The 20340-nt window shown below is 30.5% G+C and overlaps 2 protein-coding genes across 5 annotated transcripts; one reads left to right on the forward strand and one right to left on the reverse strand.

Moving 5' to 3' along the window:
• Window positions 1–4023: 4023 nt before the first annotated feature.
• Window positions 4024–5067, forward strand: LOC117926627. Its single transcript, XM_034845796.1, has one exon. The coding sequence runs from the start codon at window positions 4113–4115 to the stop codon at window positions 4875–4877; it is 765 nt and encodes a 254-aa protein (XP_034701687.1). The 5' UTR covers window positions 4024–4112; the 3' UTR covers window positions 4878–5067.
• Window positions 5068–5201: 134 nt separating this feature from the next.
• On the reverse strand, window positions 5202–9666 carry LOC117926626 (mannan endo-1,4-beta-mannosidase 2-like). 4 transcript variants are annotated; one of them, XM_034845794.1, is made up of 7 exons: window positions 9473–9666; window positions 9148–9322; window positions 8647–9034; window positions 7643–7840; window positions 6938–7060; window positions 6398–6609; window positions 5202–6058 (listed from the first exon to the last, which is right to left on the reverse strand). In XM_034845794.1, the coding sequence occupies exons 3-7, from the start codon at window positions 9016–9018 to the stop codon at window positions 5650–5652; spliced, it is 1314 nt and encodes a 437-aa protein (XP_034701685.1). In that variant the 5' UTR covers window positions 9019–9034; window positions 9148–9322; window positions 9473–9666; the 3' UTR covers window positions 5202–5649. The 4 variants fall into 4 exon arrangements, 3 of the variants coding, with proteins under 3 accessions (XP_034701685.1, XP_034701686.1, XP_034701684.1); XR_004653198.1 differs by having other exon boundaries at window positions 5213–5439; window positions 5552–6058; window positions 9148–9666; XM_034845795.1 differs by lacking the exon at window positions 9148–9322.
• Window positions 9667–20340: the final 10674 nt, after the last annotated feature.

The raw sequence follows: 20340 nt of genomic DNA on the forward strand, positions 1-20340 counted from the left end.
AGAAAAGAATGAATGAAATGTTTATTTCTCGTCCTCATTCTCATGTACTAAATTTTGTTCACTTTCTTTCATCACTAAGATTTTCTTAAATTTAATATATTTTAAAATTTTTATTTTTGCAAAATGGTATAATGAGTTCTATAAATTGTTAGAATCACGTATATAACTTTTATTAAATTGTATATTATTCCTATTCGGATATCTCAAATTGGAATAAAAAAAAAATTACTTTTTAGCATACAAGCTTTTATATTTTAAATAAGAGTTTTATTTGATAAAAAATAGTGTATTACCTTGTTTTTTTACCTCCATATTTCTTTAAAAATCTCTTTTTGTATTGTTAATAACATTATTAAGTTTTAATTAAAGATTATTTATAATATTCATTTATCCATCATATTTATGAGTATTAAATGAAAGGTAATTTGAAACACTTCTCATTCTTTGTATAAGAACCATCCTCAAGAAAGAAATAATTTTTATATTCTTTTTCTCATTCTCTCATGTCTCTTTTATAGCTTATATTTCATTTATTCTCATTTTATAATATGTTATCAATACGGATTGCCGTAAAAGTAATTTTTTTATCTTAAACTCGGGGTTGCTTATATAAAATAAATTTTGCATATTTATATTAGTATTGATTTTGTTCATTTAAATTACGTTATATATTTTTCAGATGTTATATACAAACTCTTATATGATCAAAAGCTATGTAAAAATCATTCTTATGGCCAAAACTATTGTATCGTTTTATAGTTGATTATAGTTAGAAGTTATACTAACGTTACCAATCTAAAACTTATATAAAATTTATTTTATACCGAATAATGCAATTATTTGTTCATTTTTATTTGTTATATGTATTAATATAATTTTGTTATATATGTAAAGTTTTTTTATAATGTCAAATCTCACAAGCTTGAATTTGTGGCACTTGCAATTTAAAGGAAGAACTATATATCTTGAATTATTGATGTCGAAATACATTTTGATGCAATAAATCTTGAAACTACGATAAAGGAAGGAAATCAAGCATCCTTGTAAGATCATGCAATAGAGTTGATTTTTCTTTATTATCATCTCCATGAAGGTTTAAAAAATGAATATCTTATAGTAAATGATTTTTTTACTTCATGAAGTGATTTGAAAGAAATATGATCACCAAAAAACTATAAATTTCCCAAAAATTCAATTTGATTAGATGCATCTGAGCTCACAAGATTTTTAAATTGTTAGTGAATACAACTCCGCATTGTTTAAAAGCAACTCTCAATTAAAGTTGTGTGGATAAAAAATTATAGAAGAAGACATATTAGGAAAAAACTTTTATAATATTTCATGTTTCGAACGTGCTCCTACAACAACAATATTAAGAGCATATATTTACAAAATACTTTGAATTAATGTTATGTCTTCTTATTGCTAAACAAAATAATGAGTTTTTGATGAGAAATCATCAGTCTCATCCAACTAGGTTTGAACCATTCCCTAAAATGAATACAATATCATCCCAAACTCGTGGATGTGGACGAGAACAGGGATGTGGTCATAGTCATAGATGAGGATATGGTAAGGTTATAGTCGAGGAAGGAATTCTCACTACCATGGTGCTCATGGTAGTCATTTTTCAAATCTCTGGAAAAATAAAGTCTCATTGCACCACTAGGAGTTGAATAATACTAAGGTAATACAAGAAAATGGGAAATCTATACAATATAGATTTCTAATATGTATTAGAATAATTGTTATACGACATAAAAAAGATTGGTCAAAATGGAAAAAAGTTGTATAGATAAAGTTAAACTTATTAACAAAACAAAAAGTTTTGGACCTATAGTTCAAACGCTTGAAGATGTAAGGTTTATTGGGTACAAATGGGCATTTGTGCCAAAACATAATGAAAATAATGAAATTATAAGATATAAATTGCAATTAGTAACATAATGTTTCTTGTAGAGACCTCATATTAACTACAAGGAAACATACTCTCTCATCATGGACATAATCGCATTTCGCTTTTTAATTAATTTAATAGTCTCAAAAGGACTAGATATACGTCTCATCAATGTTATTATAACATATTTATCTATATATCTATAAATAAGGACATATACATGAATATCCTTGAAGTATTTAAATTACCTGAAACAAATAGTACAAAGTTTCTTAGCATGTACTCGATTAAGTTACTACAATATTTGCATATATTAAAACAATATGAACGCATATGATACAATTGTCTAAATGAATACTTACTACAAGAAAGGTATGTGAATAACCCTATATGTTCATGCATTTTCACTAAGAAATCAAATTTTGAATTTACAATTATTGTAGTGTATGTTGATGATTTAAATCATATTAGGACTCATATAGAGCTTACAACAACAACAAATTATTTGAAAAAGGAATTTGAGATGAAAGGTTTTAGAAAAATAAAATTTTATCTCAATTTACAAATCGAACATTTTCCAAATGGAGTTTCAATCTATCAATCAAGGTACATTAAGAAAATTTTGAAGCGTTTTCATATGAATAATGTGCACCATTTAAGTTATTCAATGTTTGTCCAATCACTTGAAATGAAAAATAACTCATTTTGCCCGTACAGAAATGATGAAGAATTAGTTGGTCCTAGAGTACCATATTTTAGTGCTATCGGTGCACTTATGTATCTTGTCAATTATATACTCTTAGACATTGCTTTTTTTGTTAATTTATTAGCGAGATATAATTTCGCTCCAACCCAAAACCATTGGAATTGTATCAAATATATATTGCACTATCTTCATGAAACTACTAATATAGGGTTATTTAAGTAAAGAGAATCAAAGTTCTAATTGTTTGAATATGCATATGCAAATACCTTTTCAACCTATATAAAGTTAAATTTCAAACAAGATATGTGTTTAATCATAATTGTACTATTATTTCATGGGGATCTGTCGAACAAACGGTGATAGCCACATCTTCAAATCGTTCAAAAATATTCGCAAATCATGAAACAAATTGTGAATGTATATGACTAAGATCTATAATTCAACATAATCAAGAATCATATAGACTTTCATCTATCAAATGTAACCTAACAATAATATATAAAGATAATGTTGCATGCATTGTAGAGATAGAATGGGTTATATTAAATGAGATAAAACCAAACACATTTTATCACAATTATTTTTTATACATGAATTCTAAAAGAGTGGTAAAATTGATGTTTAACAAATAAACTTAAGTGACAATCTAATAAATTTATTCACAAAGTCATCGTCAACCTCAACCTTTAAGAGATTGATACACAAGATTGGAATGTGTCGACTCAAATATACTAACATAAAGGGGATTATGTTTATAAAATGATGTTAATGTATTATACTCTTTTTTTTTCCCTTTATCCAGATTTTGTCTTATTGACTTTTACTAGGAGGGGAGTATGTTTATAAAATGATGTTAATGTATTCTATTTTTTTTTCCTTAGTCCAGGTTTTGTCCTATTGAGTTTTACTAGGAAGGAGACAATCCTATCATAACAAACCAAGAATAGTATAAAGAATTAACAGTAGTATAAAGAATTAGAAAAATATTGTATTTTTTTTTCTTTGTTAAATTTTTCCCATGAGATTTTTTACTAGCAAGATTTTAATAAGGTATATTGTTCTAATATGTTTGACGTTCAATGGGGAGTGGCGTAAATAAAGTGGTGAATGACCACCATATTAAGTGCTAATTAAAGAGATTGGATGTAGGCTTGGGACCCACATCTAAGAGTATGGAAGGGCCCAATGGATCTCTAGCATGGTGGTGGCCAAAGGCCCAATGGGCCTCTCAGCATGGACCATTGGACCCTGGACGGAGCCCATTTCACCCATGGGGCTACTTTCAAGTTTCACCAAGCCCTAACCTCAAAACACCACATCAGTCTCGCCGCCCGCGGAACCACTTCCCCACTTTTTTTTTTTACGTTGGCGCCAAAACTTCCCGCCAAACTCTTCCATCGCCGCGGCCACCGCGATTTCTATATATATGTATGCACGCCAGATCAACCACACCTCCCATCTCACCCACGTCTCTGCCACCCTAAATCTCCCAATAGCCGCCCAACAGCCATGGTTGTGCCGCTCGGCCCCGGAAAATTCTACGGTGGCAGTCTTCCCCGCCCCCGCATCTACACCGACGTCAAGTTCAACTCTTCCCGGGTTGATCCGCCTGTACCGGTTCTCGATCCGTTTCTTTCATGGGCAGAGGAAGCTCATTGGTCCATGGGTGGCCTAAACTTCAAGCGCCACAGACTCCAAGGCCGCATCGAAGGCAGCATCAAGAAGCTCCGAGAAGAGCGCGAAAGGCTCATGAGGAAAGCCAAGAGAGTTGCCAAGGGCTCGCCTCCAAGCATCGCCGTTAAAATTGACGATAGCGTTGGCGGAGAGCGGTTGTCTCCCTCCTCGCCTTGTGTTTCGCCTCCTCCGGCTCCTGTGGCAGTGAAGCGGCGGCGTTTAGTGGTGGATGACGATGAGGAAGATGATGAAGAGGAGTTGGTGCGGCGGAAGCTGGCGAGGAAGCTTGGGGATGATTTTGATAAGGTAGCCCCGGAGAACGTGAAAGGGAAAGGGTTTATTAGTGCTGATTCGGCCAAAACTGGGGGAGGTCCAGTGAATTCGGTGGCGACGCGGACTCGAAGCCGGAGGTCCGAGGAGCACAACTCTAACGACGGTGTTATGGAGGTGGTTGAACAGGCGAGAAGATCAAGCCCTAGGGGTAAGAAATTGAAGGGAGACGAGAGTAAAGGCAGTGGAGAGAAAAAGGGTTCTCCTACCAGTGGGATCAGTTCATCACCCAGAACTTCACCTAGGCTATCAAAGCGAAAATCGAGCTAGTTGTGACCTCTGATAATCAGTTTTCTTCTTTAATCTATCATCTGTAATGATCTTAAACAAAATGAGTACAGGGTCCTGATTGTGTTTTAATTTTGAAGTTTGTTTCTAGATCTTCTAAGAAGCACCCATGTGAGAAAATGGAAGTTCTAAGAAGCACCATGTGAGAAAATGGAAGTTTGAGACACAATCAGCTTTCATGGGAATTCAAGCTTTAATTTTCCCCAGATCCTCTTGTTGCTTTTCTCTGCTCTGTTTGGTTGCTAAGAAAACGTGTTAACAGAAAAACAAATTCAAATTCTGGTTTCTGTACTAACAAACACTTGCTTCCCAAATAATGATAATAAGAAAAAGTACCAGTAACTAATGAATTGATGGTCCAATTATAGCTAGTAAGATAGCCGAAAGCTCCATTACAATCATTTTGAAAGACCAAAAAGTTGATGTCAGGGACAAATTGCAAGCAGACTGGGAAATGGAGCAAGCTGTGTTCTTTTAAACCCTAATTCTACAAATCCCAGTGTCCTTCCACATTGATCCATCTTTCTTTACTAGCTCCAAATTCCTGCATTTTATTGCAGTGTCTGTAATATAATCACTATATACTCACAATCTGATTCATTAAATTTCAACTATACTATCTGTATGAACAGGAGAACATGGCTCAAACCCCTGACCTGAATCTCTCTTTCAAACAATCTCAAGCCTCAAACCACTGAATTCTTTTCTCCCACAAGGGCAGTGAATATTTTCGGGTAAAAGAATGGCGTTGCTTTCATCGTCTCCTTGAACATAAATCTTTCAAACTCGCCTTCTGTTGAGCCAGTCCTCCCTGGATTCTCGCCAGCCTGCATGTATGTTCAGTTATCAGCCGATAAGTTGCTGGTCTTTCCCATGGAACGATCCCAAAGTCATCGTTATACTCTTCCATTCCTCCGACCAGGAACTGCCAAACAAAGGAACCTGCTCCAGCCCCATTTTTCCTTGCAGATTGATACATGACATCGAAAACAGTGTTGAAAAACCGATCTCGCTTAGATGGATGGAAGTTCTTGTTATCGGTTGAGAACCCAAATTCTGTGAACATGACAGGCTTCTTCAGTTCCTTGTCACCATCTTCAATGTGAGACAGCATCCATTTGGAGACGTATTTTAGTTCAGCTTCAAATTCTTGACCATGAAACCTATCAGAAAGAAAGGGATCAATTAGGTTTCTAGGCAATTATACAATCAGGTAAAAGATAAACGTTTCGGAAGGTATAGAAACAGATTCAAGGGCATGCACAGCCATATTGAAACTGAGCCTATATACCATCAGAGTCAACACATCCCATCCCAGTTTCAGTTTTGACATAGAAGGAAGCTGTTAGGAGATGGGTTCCATACATAAACCATATGTCATCAAAATTCGCATAATATTTATCAATAATGCTTGTTTTTCCTTTCAAATAAACAGCTCATTTTCCCATATATTGAATTTCAAATCTTGGCATTGTATACAATTTTCTGTGATAAATTTTTACCAGTGGTCAGGATAGATATGAGCAGAGGCAAAATCAATGGTTGAGATCTTGGAATTGCGGATAAAATCAGCTCCAAGGGTTGCTGCCCACTCTGCTGGGTTCACAGTGAGCCTTTTGGGGGAGTTTGGACCGTAGAATCCTTCGAGGCCTATGGTAAGTAGATGTTTCTTGTCAATTGATTTCACGTAAGCTGACATTTCTTCTAACCAATCCTGCAATTCCATGCCATTTATTAATTAATATATGATATTCAGTCAACAACCATAAGAAAAGAGTCTATAGGTAAAACATATTCCTGTTGAAAGGAGTCCCCCAAAATTCAGCTTAACTGAATTTAAGAGTGGCTCTCATCAAAGTAGTTTCTGTCTCAACAATAATTCACGCTATACACAGGATCTATGATATTTTACAGGTAACGAGAAAGTTCTGTACCATGATGAAATTCAACCTTACAAACTACAAAAATACTTTCTAACCAATTCCCATTAAAACAGAACCAAGGAAACAGCAGTGCAAGGATAAAATGAGTCCATGACTTACTTGGAGAGTGTCACCTGAAGCATCGGACATGCAACGGGGTTCATTTATCAATTCCCATCCAAAGATGGTGGGATCATTTCTATACTCAATCCCAGTGATGGAGTTCTTCCTTGTCAACACAGCCTGCAAATGTAAAAATATATAAGTGGGCAAAACTCTCTTTGCAAAACTACTATTTCATATCTTAATCGTATTCTCATCACATTGCCACACATTAAATAATTCCCAAATCATAAATTCTTCAGTATGCCTAAAAACTATACTCAATGCATTAAAATTCACAACCCTATATCTACAGCATTACTCTCTTCAATCATGAACTTGAACTCCTATTAGGCCACAAACATTAATGAAGATAAAAATACAAATCCTTGAAGAAAATTCATTCCCATTGATAATAAGATTGGCTGGGTCCTACTATGATGATTGAAAGTATCCCTTCTTTAGTCACGAACACCTGGTCAGTGCTCTTCTGTTATTAATTTATCCATACTGCAATTCATGCACTAAACATACAACCTCACTTTCATGTATCCAAGTGATTCACACTGATCTCTGCTCATACCACCAGCAACTTGTGTTTTCAACTGCAACACTGATTGATTCAATTTCCATAGGATCCTCAAGTTAAATGGGTTCAACTATGGCTGCTATTAGGCATTCCTGTCCTAAAAAATAGAGACTTTTATGGGATGAACATATTACCTTGACATAATTCTTGAAATAAATACGGATGGATGGGTCAAAGAAGAATGAATCATTGGAGGAGCTCAAACCAATGCCTTCTTGCCATGCCCAATTGACGTACTGAGTTTTCCCACCATATGCTTGCAAGTTATTAACTAAGGTGAGGAGCAGCCTGACTCCCTGTTTCCTTGCTTCTGCAATGACATGATCCAAAGCCTGCAATTGTATCCAGTTACTTATTACAGTGAAAACCAAGAATAGGGAAAGCAATACAAGATCATTACACATCTCAAGTTTAAGTAGAGCTTAACAAATGAAAATTCAAGTGTTCAGGCAATGTTTATCAGGTAACTAATGAACAGTCTTCAGAAGCCATGGGCTTCAATATGAAATTAGTGTGAAGAAAAAACTGAAAAGTGTATATGAAAATGATAATAGCACATATTCTGTTCTCTTGGAAAGACCTCATGTAATAGGAGAAATGGCTTGCAAGACTGTCAATACAATCAGCCTAAACTAAAGGAGTGACATATGGACTAGTCAACTATACAGACAAAAAATCCTACAATTAGGGGATGACAAATAAAGGATCCTACAATCAAAGGATTGCAAACAAAGGCTAAGTCATTGTTGACTTGCCATTATCACTCAACCAAATCTATTACCTAATAACAAGAATACATTTATTGCATTTTTGGGGTCACACCAGCAAAATCCACATATGTATCCTGTTAAAGTACTGTTGCCCCATAAGTTCACTACTCCGTGGATGAACACTCTCATTTCAATTCATTCAGATACCTGATCATATCTTAAAAACAACCAGAAATTTCAAGCATTCCAACTAAGATAAAATCAAATTTAAAACCCCACAACCCCAAAATTGAGTTTGGAAGAAACCCAGAATCTAACAGGGGCTTAAGAAATCAGACAAGCATTTGGGGATTTTGCACTGAAATCACATGGCAGTTTATTTATCTGAGCAAAGAACACAAGTAGGAATACCATGAAAACTCTTATACCTTGAAGACTCGCTCATCGAACCGGCCAGGTGAGATCTGGAGAGCATGGTAGGCTCCATCGTTAAATGCCCAAGTGCGACAAACAGTGAGACCCATCTTTGCCCCTGCCTGCAGCATCGCCCTGACCCTGGGTTTGCTATACTCATCCACAGCTTGGTCCATCAACCAATAAGAGTTCCACCCATTAATGTAAAACACTTTCCCATCCACCATGAACTGAGTACCATTCCTCCCCACAAAGCTCATCTTTGTTTCTTCAGACAAATTGATCTTCAAGTCTCCAAAAGACATGTAGATGAATGCAAAGACTGATGCAAACCCAATAATTGGGTAAAACAACCCATGTCCTGCCATCATTCTTTCTCTCTGCATATGAATGTTACGGTACCTTAAGATGATAAGAAGGCAAAAATGCACAAATTAGAAAGATTCTTGAACACCCTTTGAGCTTGAAATTCACACCCAGAGAAAAACAGTAACACCTAGATGAAAATTTGGTACCTCTGATCTGTGTAGCCCCAAATTTAGAGCACCCAGATGGAAACAAATGTGTACAACAACTATTTCTTAGGACACCCAGATCTCACTCTCTAAAGGGTACCCAAAAAAAATCATGCAAGACACTCAAAACCCAAAGTTCTCAACTATGTTCAAAGCATCACAAACCCTTCGCAAACTGCAACACATACACACAGAGAAAGAAAGGTAGATTTATATGTAACTGCCCTGATTTTTTGGAATCATAAAGTAATATGATAATATGAGATAAAGACGGGTTTGTGGGAGAAATGAGCAAGATGAGTACAAATGGAAAAGGAAAGCACACCTAACAAGTCTCCCCTGTACAAGACTGTAAAAGAGATGATTGGGGAAGAAGAAGATGCCGGTGTGTGAGTGTGAGTGTGTGGTGGAATGTTGGTGTCAAGAGTGTTGGTTAGTAGATCTGGACCCCTGCGCCCACAACCTTTTTCTTCAATTTTAATAATCTACAACAGAAGTTTATTCAACAACAGCCATATAGAGCCACGGACTCCTCATTTCTCAACCAGTTTTCCTTAAAATCTGTACAAGTTTAAAAAAGGTTTCTCACCTCATGTCCTCTTTTTCCATTCAGATTCTGTATAATTATGACTTTTATGTCATCCCCTCTTTTGTGGTATTTACTATTTGCCTGGCCATTATTCAATACCATAAAATATATATTACACAGATCAGTAATTTCCTATACCATTCAATGACACCCCTCCTTGGATTCATTGTGCAGTTTCCCCATTCCCCCCTTTCTTTTGGAAATTTCCACTATATAATGCTGCTCCCAAAAAATTAAATGGCACGTTTGAAGGTTTTTTTTTTTGTTTAAAACAATTATTAAAAACTTAAATATAAAAAATAGTTTTTTTTTTTTTACTTATTTTCAATAAAAAAAAAGTATAAAGTTACAAAAAATATAAAAGTTTTAAAATAATCATTACATTTTCATTTGTTATTCATAACGATTTCTTGGAAAAATATCCGATCAAAAATCAATATGAATCATAATTTGATTTTTTTTTTTATGTAAGTTAAGATTCATCGTTTTGTACCTTAATTTTATTAGTTTGTATTTAATTCTATATATTTATAACATCTTTTAACAACTTAGATTTTATCGTACATTTTTTTAAAATTACAAGTACTCGAATATTCTACGGTTTTCCTTCTCTTCTACCAACTTCCACAAAATCAACTTTGGTAGTACCACTAATCACGGGTCAAGTAGTTTATAACTTCATGTTAGAAAGGTCAAAACATGAATAAATAAATAAAGGTCACAATTTATTGTCAATATTAAACAATTTTGGCAATCTTTATCAAGGTATAGAACAATGTTATTTTCAGGTTATTCTAGAGATTAGAAAATATTTTATACTATTTAAAATAAAATATTTATTTGGTTTTTGTTATAGAGAAGAAAGTGAAATGGTCAAATATCAATTTATTGTCGTCAAAATGAAATAAAAGGGATTCCAAATTATCAAAGAATCAGTCAAATAATATGATTATGAGTTTTGGTTGATGGTGATATGTTTATTTCTTTGAAATCAAGTGTTTTATAAAATAAAGATTTATTTGGTAACTATTTTTAAGAATGGTTTTCTATTATTAAAAAAAAAAAACAAATTTAGTAATAAAAAAATTATTTTCTATTTTTTATTTTTAAAAACATAAACACAGTATTTTCAAAGAATATTTTTAATTATTTTTTTATTGCTTTTACTTATTTTTTTAAAGATTATTTTAGAAAATAATTATATAAGTATATAGAATGATTAAAAATAAAACATTTAATATAAAAATTATTTTTAAAATATGTTAAAAATATTTTTAGTTTCCACACAAATTTTTGTTCTACAAAAAATCATAAAACAACTTTCAAAAATTATTTTTCAGAACTATTTTTAAAAACAATTGCCAAACATGACCTAAATTACTTGTTGATTAGAATGAAAAAAATATGAAAATAATTCTTTTGGTTTGATTTGGTATTTTTTTAAAACTTCAATCTCAAACCCATTTTCAATAAAATTAAAATTTTTGTAGCATGTATTTAACCCACTTAGTATAAAAACTTTTGGTGTTCAAAACAAGATTATGGTACCAAATAACTCCTAAACAAAAAAGGGTTGACAAATTATTTATTTCTTATATTATTTTTCCTAAAACAAAGAACAAGTACAACCTTGATTACAAATGGAAAATTTGCCCTTTTAAAAAAATAAGGTATATTTGATTAAAATGGATAAAATAATATCATATTTATAAATTTAATCTTTCACATTTTATCAACCTAAAAAATACTCATTTTTAACAAAAATGTACATGTTTTTTTTTTCTTTTAAAACTTTTATGAAAATATCATAATTTTAAAATTTCTTTTTGTGAAAAATGGGTTCATAATTTTTTTAAATAATATACATTTATGGAGGTGGGGATGGGGGGTTTCAACTTTACTTGATTTTTACTTGAATATGAGGAATATTAGATGGGATGGGCTTGGAGTGTAGTTGAAGGGGAAAGAAAAATAGATGCTTTTGTTTGGTGATTTGAACAAGTGAGGAATGATTCTTCTTCTCCCCCCACTCCTCCCCCACATCATATTGCCATCATTTGTTAATTAGTTTGGAGATCCAAATTTTTTAAGGGATTAGGGTTGAAAAAATTCATGATGTTTAGCTTTTAACAATATTGTCTTATATAATAATGTATTGATTTTTATTATTAATTGGTGGGTACAACCCACTAGACTTAGAATAAGACCTTCCACCCTCTAACCACCTCCTTTTGTTCTTCCAAAGATAAGCTAATTCATAATTAAAAGCTAATAATTTGCATGGACACCATCCACTAGGTATCCTCCTTGAAGCTCTTGGACCAAAACTTTATCACACAAACAAAAGTAAATATTTTTTATTGTTACCTAATCACAATAATTTATTGAGCTTTTCAAGATATGGTAGTAGTTTAATCATATGATAGATCTTTCTAAATAATATTCAATAAATGAAAAAACGTATCCATAACAATGATATCGATCATGTTGGTTTGACTAACGGGTCTTATTTATCCAAGTATGATGCTGAATAAAAAATAAGAATTTAGGATTTGTTTAATAACTATTTTTTGTAACAATTTTCTATTCTCTAAAACAAAAAATCAAGAAAACACATTTGATAACTAAAAATTATTTTCTATCTTTTTGTTATTAAAAACAAAAAATATGACATTTTCAGAGAACATCTTTTAATTGTTTTTTATTGTTTTCACTTGCATTGTGATGATCATTTTAAAAAATAATTATACAAATATATATAAAATGATTAAAAAAATACTATATATAAAAATCATTTTTAAAACATATTTTAAAATATTAAATATATATTAAAAATATTTTATATTTCTAAACAAACATTTCTTTTACAAAACAGTTTTTAAAAACTATTATATAAAACTGTTTTTGAAAAAAAAATTATCAAATGGTTAATTTCTTTTTTAACTCTTGCTTAATAGCCGAAAAATAGTATATCCATCTGTTTAGTTTTAGTTTTTCTTAATTCTTAACTTTAATTAGACAATTAATCAAATTAATTTGATGGCTTTATCAAATGGAATACAAGATGAACATAGACCACGAATAGATTTGATATAATTATAATTAATCTTGTCCATATTTATGATGGAAAAAATAAATAGTCAATCTAGTCCACTTATTCAAGAAGTAAAGGACCTGTTTGGTAACTATTTTTCAAAATAGGTCTTAAAACTAATTTTTAAAAATTATTTTATGATGTTTTATAGAATAAAAATATGTTTAAAAACTTGAAATATTTTTAACATGTTTTTAATATTTTTTAGAAATAAATTATATATCTAGTACTTTATTTTTAATTGTTTTATATTTTTATATAATTAATTTTTAAAACAATCATCATAAAACAAATACAAATAATTAAAAAAATGTGTCTATAAACACTCTATTTTATGTTCTTAAGAATAGAAAACAAAAATATTTTTGGGTTACACACTCAAAGCTTCTTTCTATTTTTATTTTTATTTTCTAACCCTCTCCAAAAATATTTTCAAAAGAGAATTCATAAAATAAAACCTTTTCCCAAGTAAGGAAGCACAAATGTTATTTAAAAAATAAATAAAAAAAATTGATAAATTTGTTGAAAATGAGTCAAACCAAGTCAATCATCAAAATGGTTTTCATTATTCTATGTAATGAATTGGGTCCCTTTCACATTGAAGTCCTCAATTTAAAACAACTATAAAAAAGGCCAATGGAAATTATTTTTAAAATTATAATTTAATACCTTTTCCTTTTTTCAGAAGATTTGTGGCATCCAGGGAGAATATGGGTTGTCTTGGCCACATTAGACATGGTTATTTTTACTCATCTTCCTCTTTTCCTTTACAGATGAGGGCTCATATCTTTCTGTGTTCAATAAAAATGTATAAAGAGACCCACTTTAGAGCAAGGACAAAACTGTCCTATAGTGGGATTGGACCCTACAAACCAATCCTCCTTATCACATGTCTATCACTACCAAACAAAAAGGATGACTATAAATTGTTACATATTAGGTATACCAAAATTGAAAGAGGGGCATCCATATTCATAATATATTTCAATACCCTCCTAATATAAATGTCAAAGAAAAATCTAGAAAGTTTTAGAAAGTTTTCTACTCATGATATGTCATGATAAAAAAACAAAATAGTCATAATCAGGTGATAGTTATATTATTTTCTTTTATTTTTTTTAAAATAAAATGTTTTATCGTTTATCAAAATTTCATCCAAATCGTGATATCTCATATTGGATAAAAGAAAAATTTTCGACGCTATATGAACTCTTATTAACTATATAAACGTGTTTTAAAGTTATGAAAGTCCTTTTATATTCACAACAAACAATATCTATATAAACAAATGTGAATCATTATAAATGATATAAGAATCGATCTTTCGACCCCGATGTTATGAGACATAATATGAATGTTGTGTCTGCATAACTGCATTGGGGAAGGGGGTGAACTCTTTGGATTTAGAGTAAACAATATCTGGTTGGATGTAAGGAACTCTCCTATGTTTGCATGACTACATGTGGGGAAGGGGGTGGACCCTTTGAGTTTAGAGCAAATAATATTTTGTGCAAGAGATCTTTTGGCTTTAGAGCAAAAAAATATCTACATGATTGTGTGTAAAAAATCTTTAAAAAGCAATTTGGTCCCATCATTTTCATAATGAAAGTCATCATCTTTTCTTTCCTAATGAAGTAGTTTGCCTCTTCGAACAAGTTCTAAAGCCATTTATAAACTAATCAACTATTTTGGTTAGGGGACCCTTTTTAATAATAATAATAATAATAATAATAATAGATTATCCAATGGTATATGAATATTCCAAAAATAGAAACAACTTCGTATTTTATTAATCCCCACCGACAGTGGCCAAGAATGAGTACAAAAATCTACGGCTTAGACAACATATTTTTTCATTTGAGCAACGGTCCATTGACTCACCTTATGAAATAAACTAAAATAGAATAATTTCATATGTTTATAAATCAGATTAATTAAAAGGCTAGTATCTGTAAAATGAAATAAGTTTTATTTTTATCCATTTTTTTCTTATTTCTTAAGACATCTTAAAAAACATTTTATTATGGTATTGTAGGATAATTAGAAATATATAAAATTATTATTTTTAAAATTAAAATAAATTTTTAACAATTAATTTTATAGATATTTTTAAGATACCCAAAAAAGTAAATCAATAAAAAGTGATTCCAGTTGTATGAGGGATCTTGAACTACTAAACAGATCCCAGAAGCTAAAAAATGGTATTACGAGCTATTGCAATACTCGGGTTTTTTGCTAAATATTCAATGATATTAAACTCTATTTAGATATTTAGATTTTAGAACAAAAAATACTGAGGTGATAAACTTTTCTTCTTTTTTTTGTCAACTAAAAAATTAAAAAGACCAAAAAAAACTTTAAGACTATGTTTGGCATCAAAAAATTTGAAGAAAAATAAATAATAAATTTAAATTCGACAATTATTTTACATGTTTTTTAAAATTTATTTCACTTATTTTCTTTAATTATATAAAGATTAAATAATTTTAAAATATAATTTTAATTATATTTGATTTTTTTTCATATTTTTTATAATGAACTTAGATAATTATTTTTTTTATAATTTTTTTCTTTTTTATTAATTTTCCGTACCAAACCGGCTGAGGTTTGGAAGTGACGAAGATTGAAGAAGAAGTGAATATGGAAATATCAAAGCGTTAAAGTCTTAAAATTTTAATCCCATCAATAAAAAGAGCAAAAGACAAAACACTTTGTCCACCGACAATGGATTTGATGCTAAAATCAATGCCAAAATTTGTCACGTAATCTTATGATTTGACAAGTAGTATGACTTTTAAATTGATAATTCCCTTTGATTTCTCCCTTGATTTCATGGCAAGCAAAGACTTCTACTTTTTAAAAATAAAAAATTATTGCCCAAATTCAATCCAATTTTGTAGATACGTTTGTGTAGAAGGGTCGACCATGAAGGTTGATAAAAAAAAAGTGTATCAATTACATTTTATCTATGAAATTTTATAGATTAGTTTTTTTTTTTTGGTATTTTAATAACTTTTTTTTTACTATAATTACAATTTTTATATCATGTCATGTTTTTTTATATTCTAATTACCTTTTTTCTTATAGTAATTGGATTTTTTAATGATAAGGTTTCCACTAAATTAGTAAAATTGTATTACTTTAGAAAGTGACATTTATAATTTAAATTATTAATGGAATAATTTTAATGAATTATTGTTAGTTTTATAATTAAAAGGGTATTTAATAAATTTTAATATTTATTCCTTAATGATTTTAAGTGAAATTATGCGTCAGTTAAAAATTATTACTTGATTTTTAGTTATAAATATTAAAGTTATTTGATAAAGTTAATTTATTCATGCATCATTTTCATACTCATTAAGCTTTAAAGTTCAATTTTATTCAAATTCGGGAATGTACTTCAAAACCTTTGGCAAATTTTCTTAAACTTGACTCACTAAGGTACTTAAAGACCTTTCCTAAGTATTAAAAGAAAATTAGAGTGACAAATTGATTTTGGAGCTTAAAAGACCCAACAAATTGAGGGTAGGACCAAATCGGCTCAACCGATTAGGGAATCGATCGATTGGTTGCCCTTTCCAAATTGAGGATTGGTCAAATGATGCAAAAATGTTCTATCTTCTATAAAGGTTGCTCTCCTAATAGAGGGAAATCCTTTCTCGATTGAGAGTACCGCTTTCCTGATCGAGGTTCAATCAAACCCCCATGTCCAACAACTAGTCAACTAGTTGATTAGAGCCCGATCGGGAAAGGTTAGTTGGTACACTTTTTAGTGTCCAAAGTTGCATATGATTTTATGATTAATTTTAGTGTTTTTGAATTGGACTAATTAATTAATTAAAATATAGAATGGTTAATTAATTAATTAGGACATAATGAGTTGAATTAAGTGACTTAAACCTAAATTGAGGAAAGTTACTCAATCTCACACGGAAGTCTATATAAAACTCTTTTAATGATTTAGGATCATGTAGATTCAACTATTAAAAAGTGGTCTTCCAGAAAGTCTCCCTCTCAAGGTGTGCAGTCATTTAAAGATCGTAGGGTATTTTATATCCATACATCAATAAAATCTGGGAACATCCATATCCAAAAGTATGGTTTTTATAATATCTAAATCTAAGTTTTTTTATTATAAATGTTTTCGCCATGATTACATCTAGATCCTTAGAAATATCATATGCATGATCCAGGTGTTGGAATGATTTTTCTAGACATTCCAAAAGTTCCAGCTCAAGATGATTAATCATTTTCTCTTTGAATTATAGATTGTTCTTCTTTTTACCCTATTCTAGTAGATTCCTCCCAAGCCTCTCTTTTCCATTTTATTTTCGGGCTTGAACTCCAAAAGAGTTCTAACAATTAATTGCTCCTATTTAATACTAAAAATATGCTAAAAAAGATATAAACTCGTCCAACATCATAATTAAAAAACAAAATATTCACCATGGGCAACCTTGTGGGAAATTTCTAGTTGTTGGTGGTTTAATTTAGGAACAAATTTTGGTACTTGTTTAGAATTTATTTAAATATGACACTTTATTTTAAAAGTTATGTGATTTCAATTTATATAATGGTACCTTATGGTATGTGGTTGAGTGTATGACCACTTAGTGAGTCATTATTTTGAATTGTGAAATAATTAACATTATGAATTCTCTCCTTATCCATACATTGATTGTTCTTTTAATATAAGTGAAGCTTTTGAAATTTAAATTTGTGGGGTATGATATTTTTTTTATCACATTTTTCATAATATAATCATATTCTTATTGGAAAAATATCATCTTAAGTAAAAGAATCCTCTTTCATTTCCTAATATTTTGTCACCTGTTATCCTAACAATCCAATCTCTTTTATTAAGTCATTTCATTTCTTTATCTCTTATTATTATAATGCCAAATTAACTCCATAAGTATAAAAGATAAAAAATAAAATAAAATTTAAAATTATTTTATCTCACTTAAAATCCTTATATTTATGATAGCCTATTTCTTATTTATTAATATCTTCCTTTCTAATTTATCCTAAAATTCTTATTTTATTCTATATATATATATATATTTTAATGTCACCATATATCATATTTATCTTTATGAAGCCTACATTTATTATTTGAGACAATGTCCATGAACTTATGAAATTTTACTCATCTTGGAAAAATAAAGAATAAAATTTCTAACTGATGAAGTAACAACTTGTACTCAACCATATAGATATTGTTTGTTTTGATCCAAAATGGGTCCTCACGGCTTTAAAACACGTCTACAAGATTAAGAGGAACATATACCTATCTATATACTAGAAACTTTCTCTCATATCCGATATGAGATTTCACAATCACCTTTCCCCTTCTCCCCCTCTCTCCCCCCAATGCAAACACAACATCCTCGTTCTATCCCATGGGATTACGGGGCCAAACAGACACACCCTTCATGAAGTCAAACAAACCCTCACATCGGGGTCAGGGATCGATTATGATAGCATTTGTAACGACTTACACCTAATCGTATAGATAGTATTCGTTATAGGCCTAAAGAGACCCTCATGGCTTTAAAACACGTTTTCAAGGTTAAAAAGAACTTATACTTATATAGCATCAAAAACTTTCTCTTATATCCAATTTGAGATATCATAAACACCCCTTCATGCAAACACAATGTACTCGTGTGTCTCACGAGATTGTGGGGTCAAACAGACAAATACCCCCTACGAGGAGGGTGTTTGCATGGGGGAGGGTGTTTGTAATATTTCATATTAGATAAGAGAGAAAGTTACTAATGCCATATAAGTATAAGTTTCTCTTAATCTTAAAGATACATTTTAAAGCCAAAAAGGCCCATTTAGGCCCAGAGTAGGCAATATCTACATAGTTGGGCATGAGTCATTACTAAAAAACACAATATCTTCATTGGATTATGAGGCTAAACAGGTAAACACCCTCTACAGGGTCAAACAAATCCCCACACCGGGGTCAAATATCGGCTCTAATACCAATTATAATAACCCACTCTCAACCATATAGATATTGTTTGCTTTTGACCAAATCATTACTTTAAAACACGTATACATAATTAAAAGAAGCTCATACTTATATAGCATTATGAACTTTCTTTTTTTTTTTTTTTTATCTTATGTGAGACATCACAAACACCCTTCAATACAGACACAATATCCTCGTTATGTCTCATAGGATTATGGGGTCAAACAGACAAACACCATTTACGGAGCCAAATAAAACCCCACACTAGGGTCGGAGATTGACTCTGATACCATTTGTAACAATCCACATCCAATCGTGTAAATATTGTCTGCTTTGAATGTAAATGAGGTATGTGTTTGTTTAGCCCTACAATCTCGTGGGAGACAATGAGGACGTTATGTCTACACAGAGGGTGTTTTGTGATATCCCACATCAAATAGGGAATGAATTTTTTGACTCTATATAAGGATGAACTTCTCTTAACTATGTAGATTCATTTTAAAGCCGTGAGGGTCCTAAGCGGACAATATCTACATGTTTGGGAGCGAGTCATTACAAATGAAGTTTAAAGACAAATAAAATGTTCATTTTTTATTATACAAAAAGTATTAGTACAGTAAATATGAAATGGTTGTCTTATGAATAATAACTAGTTATATTTCTATTAAAAAAAATAGAATATTAATTTTTTTTAATTTTAATCCAGATTAAGCTTATTAAGCAAAAATGAAGTCTTCTCAAAGGTAAGTTAAGAATGTTAATTTTTTCAATCATAAAAAATATAATTATATTATATATTAAAAAAAAGATCATGAAAATAAAGGAAAGAAAAATATGTGAAAGAATAATTAAAATGATTAAAAAAATAAAAATATTTCAATATATTTTATTTATTTTTAATGTTTATGTAAAATTTTAATTGCAGTATATAAGAATAAAGATGATATGAAGTGGTAAAACTAAAAGATAATGTGTTTAATGAATAAATCATAATATGTAATGTACACAATTTGATCTTATTGTTTTTAATTCACCTCGAATCTATTCATTTGTACTTAATTTAAGTCCATATGTGAACTTAATGTGCAGCTGTGGAATTGTTTTCTCCAAAAATGTTTTCAAAAAAATGATCCGCCAAGTGTTTCTTTAGAAAACGCTTTATGTGGTTTTTTTTTTTAAATACTATAAGTAATTTTCAAAATTTTAAAAGTATTTCCTAAATTTTATGAAATGTTTATTTATTTATTTTTCAAGAACATTTTTTAGATCAATAATGCTTTTTAGAATCATTGTCAAACAAAATCTTAATTTTGTCTTTTTTTTTTTTTTTTTATCTTATTTGTTTATATTTTTTTTATCTCATATATTTATATTGTTATCCTTGTAGACTTTTAAAGATCGAAATTGAAACTTCAATAGCTAGTGAAATCATCGTTCAATATTTTCCTAACCTATAATGTGGATTTGTAATCGACATTATATTAATAAGATCTCAAATAATTTTACACCCAAATGTGACGAAGA

This window comes from Vitis riparia, chromosome 12, assembly GCF_004353265.1.
Source record: "Vitis riparia cultivar Riparia Gloire de Montpellier isolate 1030 chromosome 12, EGFV_Vit.rip_1.0, whole genome shotgun sequence".
Taxonomy (NCBI): Eukaryota; Viridiplantae; Streptophyta; class Magnoliopsida; order Vitales; family Vitaceae; genus Vitis; species Vitis riparia.

What these genes read in the sequence shown, in the direction of transcription:
- LOC117926626 (XM_034845795.1), bottom strand. Translation starts at nt 9,018, where the DNA reads ATGCAGAGAGAAAGAATGATGGCAGGACATGGGTTGTTTTACCCAATT. An exon ending in CTTCAGGTGACACTCTCCAA is followed by an intron (nt 6,610 to 6,937) that starts GTAAGTCATGGA and finishes ATGGAATTGCAG; the next exon opens with GATTGGTTAGAAGAAATGTC. An exon ending in CATATCTATCCTGACCACTG is followed by an intron (nt 6,059 to 6,397) that starts GTAAAAATTTAT and finishes TCTTTCTGATAG; the next exon opens with GTTTCATGGTCAAGAATTTG.
- LOC117926627 (XM_034845796.1), top strand. Translation starts at nt 4,113, where the DNA reads ATGGTTGTGCCGCTCGGCCCCGGAAAATTCTACGGTGGCAGTCTTCCC.